This window comes from Catharus ustulatus, chromosome 15, assembly GCF_009819885.2.
Source record: "Catharus ustulatus isolate bCatUst1 chromosome 15, bCatUst1.pri.v2, whole genome shotgun sequence".
In the NCBI taxonomy this organism is placed as follows: domain Eukaryota; kingdom Metazoa; phylum Chordata; class Aves; order Passeriformes; family Turdidae; genus Catharus; species Catharus ustulatus.
Window position 1 is genome coordinate 18,024,088 of NC_046235.1, and position 6,587 is coordinate 18,030,674.

At 42.5% G+C, this 6,587-nt stretch overlaps 1 protein-coding gene across 1 annotated transcript; it reads right to left on the minus strand.

Annotated features, from left to right (window-relative positions):
• Positions 1-1,257: 1,257 nt before the first annotated feature.
• LOC117003390 (ovomucoid-like) lies at positions 1,258-6,271 on the minus strand. Its single transcript, XM_033073300.1, has 4 exons — positions 6,011-6,271; positions 3,410-3,441; positions 2,592-2,719; positions 1,258-1,672 (listed from the first exon to the last, which is right to left on the minus strand). The coding sequence occupies exons 1-4, from the start codon at positions 6,063-6,065 to the stop codon at positions 1,627-1,629; spliced, it is 261 nt and encodes an 86-aa protein (XP_032929191.1). The 5' UTR covers positions 6,066-6,271; the 3' UTR covers positions 1,258-1,626.
• Positions 6,272-6,587: the final 316 nt, after the last annotated feature.

A 6,587-nucleotide genomic window follows, 5' to 3' on the forward strand; every position in this document is an offset into this window, starting at 1 on the left:
AAATTTGTCAAGTGAAAAGATTAATGAATGTTCACATTTAACTGACAGGATTTAACAGATTTCTACATTTTACCAGATTTGTCTCATTTAAAGCAAAAAAAAGAGCCAGACTGGGGGGTAAATTCCAATATATGAAGCCATGTAGTGAGTGGGATACAATTTTTGTATCCCAGGCTTTGGATTTTTCCCTCAGGACTCACCCCCTGCTCCACCACAGTTCTCTAATTTGGGAAATACTTGTTAGTAATGGATGCAACAAATTCTCTAGAAAGTTCACCAAGGACAAAAAAAAAAGAGTGAAGGTTTATTTTAATAAACAAGCACACTGAGTAGCTGAACAACACACAGGAACCAGAATTGTACAGAGAGGGATGAAAAATAAAATTTATTCAAAATTCAGCTACAAAACTGGGTGGGTCAAAGCACTGCCAGGGAAAGTTGAACCATTTGGGAAAAAGCTTTTGGGTAAAGGGAAGAAAACATTTGGTCAGCAAGGGGGAGAGACTGGGGCATTGTCAGAGGATTGGGACTTCAGACAAATATCTAATGAGGGGCTGGTGTAGAGCAAAGTTTTGCTGCAAGGACAGGAGTGTCAGTGCCAGCTCTGGGGCACAGAGAAGCAGCAGTGACAAAACAGAGCTGGAAATTCTCCTGGGGCTGGGCTGGGCATGGGCAGGATGGGGGAAACCAGGATTCTCAGCAGGAAATCTGGGAACGGGGCAGTGTGAGCTGTTCTCAGAGGGAATTCAGGAATGGAGGGAATTCAGAGATGGAGGGAATTCAGGAATGGGGCAGTGTGAGCTGTTCTCTTCAGGATGGAGGGAATCCAGGAATGGAGGGAATTCAGGAATGGGGCAGTGTGAGCTGTTCTCAGAGGGAATTCAGAGATGGAGGGAATTCAGGAATGGGGCAGTGTGAGCTGTTCTCAGAGGGAATTCAGAGATGGAGGGAATTCAGGAATGGGGCAGTGTGAGCTGTTCTCTTCAGGATGGAGGGAATTCAGGGATGGAGGGAATTCAGGAATGGGGCAGTGTGAGCTGTTCTCTTCAGGATGGAGGGAATTGAGGGATGGAGGGAATTCAGGAATGGGGCAGTGTGAGCTGTTCTCTTCAGGATGGAGGGAATTGAGGGATGGAGGGAATTCAGGAATGGGGCAGTGTGAGCTGTTCTCTGCAGGATGGAGGGATGGAGGGAATTCAGGAATTAAGGGAATTCAGGAATGGAGCAGGTGAGCTGTTCTCTACAGGATGGAGGGATGGAGGGAATTCAGGAATGGGGCAGTGTGGGCTGTTCTCAGAGGATGGAGGGATGGAGGGAATTCAGGAATTAAGGGAATTCAGGAATGGAGCAGGTGAGCTGTTCTCTGCAGGATGGAGTAATTCAGGAATGGAGGGAATTCAGGAATGGGGCAGTGTGAGCTGTGTGAGCTGTTCTCAGAGGATGGAGGAATTCAGGAATGGGGCAGTGTGAGCTGTTCTCTGCAGGATGGAGGGAATTCAGGGATGGAGGGAATTCAGGAATGGGGCAGTGTGAGCTGTTCTCTTCAGGATGGAGGGAATCCAGGAATGAAGGGAATTCTGGAATGGGGCAGTGTGTTCTGTGTGAGCTGTTCTCTGCAGAGCTCCCTCAGCAGGCTCCTGCCTGCTTCATGTGCAGAGCCCCTCTGCTCCTCCTGCAAGGAAAGGAATGGACAGAAAGCTTCACTTGGTGCACCAAAATCCCCTGAAACCCTTTGCTAACAGAGGAGACACCCTAAACATCCACAGCAGGCATGAGGGCACTGATCTGTAAACAGCTTTCCTGGCAAAATGATGAATTTTATCCATAAACCCAAGACATTGTTGAATTTTTGAATTGCTGAATTTTTGGGTGCAGTTGCTTTGTCAGGCCTGTGTTGCTCGTTGGACTCTTCCCCACCCAAATTTACAATTTCTGCTGGAATGGGAAGCTGCTCACACAAATATCAGTCATTTTTTAGTGACTAAATCTTACAGTACCTGCATGAAGTTCTTCACACAAACAGGAATAATTTTTTAGTGCCCAACTTTGCAGTGCCCTGCTGCAGATTCCTCACACAAACATGAATTTTTTAGTGCCCAACTTTGCAGTGCCTGCTGCAGGTTCCTCACACAAATATTTGGGTCATTTTTTAGTGCCCAACTTTGCAGTGCCTGCTGCAGGTTCCTCACACAAATATTTGGGTCATTTTTTAGTGCCCAACTTTGCAGTGCCTGCTACAAGCTCCTCACACAAATATTTGGGTAATTTTTTAATTCCCTATTTTATTCTTCCTGCAGGAATAGGAAGTTGCTCACACAAATATCCAAGTAATTTTTTTAGTGTCCAACTTCACAATTCCTGCTGGAATAGGAAGTTCAGACCTGAATATCTGGGTCATTTTTTAGCTCCCCCTTTTATGGTTTCTGCCAGTTCTCACCCAAATATCACCATCATTTGTTTTTTTGGACATTACCAACGGGAGGAACAATTATTGTGTCAAGGTAAAGCGAAGGAGCAGAGAAGTAACAACCCTAAAAAAACCCCATTAATTAATTTGATCAGAAACCCGAGGTGTCTGAGCCCATACTCACAGCACAGCCTTGCAGAAGGAACATTTGTTGTTGTAGGTTTTGCCATCAGAGCCACAGAAGGGTTGGTAGAGCCTCTCACAATAAATGGGCCTCCCCCTCTGCAGCCTCCTGTACTCGCTGCAATCCACCTGCAACCAGGGCAGCTTGATTATTGCACAGAAATAACCAACAAAATCATCAGTACAGCCCATTTTGGGGCATGATTTTTATATTTTTTATATTTTCCAGGTTCTGTACGGCTCTGAGCATGGATGGATTTTCTCTCCCCACCGTTATCCACCCTGCCAGGGCTTTCCTGCTCATCCCAGAAGGATTTTTATTCCTTGGTGCCTCATTTCTATCAAACATTGACCCCAGAGGTACTCAGAGAGAATTAAAATCTCCAGGTACCTGATTTAGGAGCTAAAAGTCATCAAAAAAAACTTATAAGGTCATCATCAAATAAATATATATTTTTTAAATCTAGATTTCCCTGGCTTAAAATTTGTCCTTGCCCAATTTCTTGCCCAGAATGGCAAACAGGTGAAAACACCTGGAATTTGTCATGGGAACTGTAACAAAACCCAATATCCCAAACTCAGAAACTTTCACTGAAATCTCAATAAATTGGCAACATTTAATTAAACAAAACATTGAGCTAAACAACATTTAGTTAAACATTTAATTAAAGTTTAACATTTCAATTGGCAGCATTCAATACAAGTTTATTTTCTGACCTCATGTTATTATATAATAATTATATTGTATATATTATAATTATATTATATATTTTCAGCTCATATTATAAATTTTTGTCCAGGAAAAAAGCAATCACTCACCTCATGGTGCGTGGCAGCATCTGCAGTGGAAACTGGAAAGACAAAAAATGAAAATGCAGAGTTGATGAACACTCAGGAAAACAGGATGATTTCACTCAGCACCACTGAATCTTCCACCTTTTCAATCAACATTTACCTCCCTCAGTGTCAACACTGCCAGAGCTCTGCAGGGTTTGCAAGGCCCAGGTGGCAGAACCTATTGAAAAGTGGATTTTGGGGAATTATTGACCTTAAAACTTCTGTCACCTGTTGTTCCATTGCTCACCACAAAACCAGCCAGGAGTCAATATTCTATTTAACGTTCCTCGTGTTATTTTATATTTAAATATATAAATATTTTATTTAAATATTTAAATATCCTATTAAATAAATATTTTGTATTATATTTAATTAGCTGGTGGTTGGGCATGACTGAGCTTTAATTCCTGAGTTTATCAAGAGCTGTGTGTGGCTGTTCCCTTTTCAACAACATCCACAATTAATTCCTTAAAACACTAACAAATATTAACTCTAAATAACACAACAGCCCCATTTAGGGAGTGCTGCCCTTGTTCCAGTGTGGATTTGGAGCTGTTTCTATTTTCCCACCTGTCCTCAGGTGGGGCCCCGAGGAGCTCCTTGCACCCAGCGCTAATTACCCCTCCCACAAAGCAATCAGCTCCTGGCTGACACATCCCTGGCTTTGTGCAGGAATGTGTTTGTGCCTCTGCTGGGCTCAGCATCAACAGCTGCTCAAGGGCACCAGGGACAGATTCTGTGCAGCAGGAGCAGGGCTGTGCTCGGGGGCAGAGCTCCAGCGCTGCTTTTCTGGATGAAATTCGGATTTTTTTTATCTTTAAAGGTTAAACTTCCCCCGTTTATTCTGGAGCAGAGCTCCAGCACTTTTTTTCTAGATTAAATTTGGATTTTTTGGATCTTTAAACATCAAACTTCCCCCATTTATTCTGGAGCAGAGCTCCAGCACTTTTTTTCTAGATTAAATTTGGATTTTTTTGATCTTTAGAGGTTAAACTTCCCACATTTATTCTGGAGCAGAGCTCCAGCGCTGCTTTTCTGGATGAAATTTGGATTTTTTTGATCTTTAGAGGTTAAACTTCCCACATTTATTCTGGAGCAGAGCTCCAGCACTTCTTTTCTGGATGAAATTTGGATTTTTTTTTTGATCTTTAAACATTAAACTTCCCCTATTTATTCTGGAGCAGAGCTCTAGCACTTCTTTTCTGGATGAAATTTGGATTTTTTGGATCTTTAAAGGTTAAACTTCCCACATTTATTCTGGAGCAGAGCTCCAGCACTTTTTTATTGGATGAAATTTGGATTTTTTTTATCTTTAAAGTTCCCCCATTTATTCTGGAGCAGAGCTCCAGCACTGCTTTTCTAGATTAAATCTGTATATTTTTTTTTCTTTAAAGGTTAAACTTTCCAAACGTGCTCTGGAGCAGAGCTCTAGCAATTGTCTTTCAGAATAAATTTAGATTTTTTTGCTCTTCAAAGGTTTAACTTTCCACTAAAACTTCCTTTCATAAACCTGTTTATATCAAATACAGTTGTTCAGTATAAAAATGAGCAGAAATGAAGCTCCAGGTCAGGTTCCCATCTCTGTCACCAGAGCTTTGATGAGATTTCATTATTCTGGAATGGGATTTGATTTATTCCACTTCCCCCAAACATTCAGATGTTGTTTTTTTTCTCTGGTCACCCTTTTGGAGCCACTCTGCACAAGGGAGTGAATGCAAAAAGGTGTGGTCAGAAAATGTTGATTCATGAGGTTTTCAAGCAGACAAGATAAACCAGAAAGTTCAAAGAGGAGATTTCCTGGAATTCTAATGGAGGAATATTTATTTCTTTATTTCTGCAGTTAATGAAACACTGAATGAATTCTCTTCATCACATTTCATTTCAACTGCTGGTTTGCATAAGAATTTTGGCTTTGAGACAAATTTCAAAGCAACCTTTGCAGAGCCACTGAAAAGATTCTTTTGTTTCATGATTTTGCATTCAACATTTTCATTATTTTGCTTCTTTAATGTTCATAATGCTTTTAAACTTCTGTACTGCCTGCAGAGGTGAGAAGTCTTTCAGTAATTTTAAATGCACTTTTTTTTTCTCTAAAAGAATATTTGTACTGCAGGTTTTTAGTAAAAATAAAATTGCCAAGTGAAGGCTTAAGAAATCCCTCCCAGATCTCTATTTTTTTACAGCTACTTGTCCTTCCAATCTCCCTGCAGGCAGGAAAAATAAAATTTGGAAGATGTTTTATGTGGCCTGAGCATCAGCAGCTTGGTCACTCTGGCAGGGGAAGGAGCTCACCAGCTCCCAGCTCCCTTCTCAGATGGAAATTTAAAATAAAGAGATAAAAGCAGGTGAGGTGCCAAGTTCTCCTGGGTCACAGAACACAGCTCTGACTTCCACCCACCCCAACTCCAGCTGGCCAATAAATTCTTAAATACGAATAAATAAGAGGATTTTAAATAAATAATAAATAAGAGGATTTTAAAATTATTTAAATGATAAATAATAGGAATTTAAAAGGAAAATTCTAGTGCAGGAAGCAGCTGAGGAGCTCCCAGAATAAAATCCCGAGGATCAGGGGTTACTCACGTGCCAGGCACAGAACTGCCAGTGCCAGGAGCACCGAGGTGCCTGTGACCTTCATGGCAAAGCAAGCTGGGCTGTGCAGAGCCAGGCTCAGGCAAGCTGGGCTGTGCAGAGCCAGGCTCAGCTCCCTGCAGGGTCCCCGCTGTGGCCATGGCTCTGTGGGACATTTATAGCAGGAGGGTGATGAAATGCAGCGAGGATGGGGAAGGAGGTGCCCAGGGCAGATCACAGGGATGTGTCCCGTGCGGGGACACGGGGCAGGGCTGCGTGTCCCGGTGCTGATGGAGCAGGGATTGTTCCTGCTAAGCCCAGCCTAATTAACTGTTCCAGCCCCGGCAGCCAGGCTCTGACTCAGGGCTGGCTGCTGATATTGCCATAGATACTCAGAGCTGAACTGAGTTCCCAGGGGGAAATAATACTGGCTGGGTGTTGGGCAAAATCTCCATCCCATCAGGGCTTCATTCTTCTTCTTCTGGGTATTTTGGAGCTGGTTCTGAGCTGGTTGTGGCCATGCACAAACGATGCCTTGAGTTTTAGCTTTGATATTTTTCAGATTCTGTACTGCACTGGTGTGTCACTC

Coding starts and splice junctions, on each gene's coding strand:
- LOC117003390 (XM_033073300.1), bottom strand. CDS start 6,065: ATGAAGGTCACAGGCACCTCGGTGCTCCTGGCACTGGCAGTTCTGTGC. Junction 2,720..3,409: donor ATGCTGCCACGCACCATGAG/GTGAGTGATTGC, acceptor CCCTGGTTGCAG/GTGGATTGCAGCGAGTACAG. Junction 1,673..2,591: donor TCCTTCTGCAAGGCTGTGCT/GTGAGTATGGGC, acceptor CTTTCCTTGCAG/GAGGAGCAGAGGGGCTCTGC.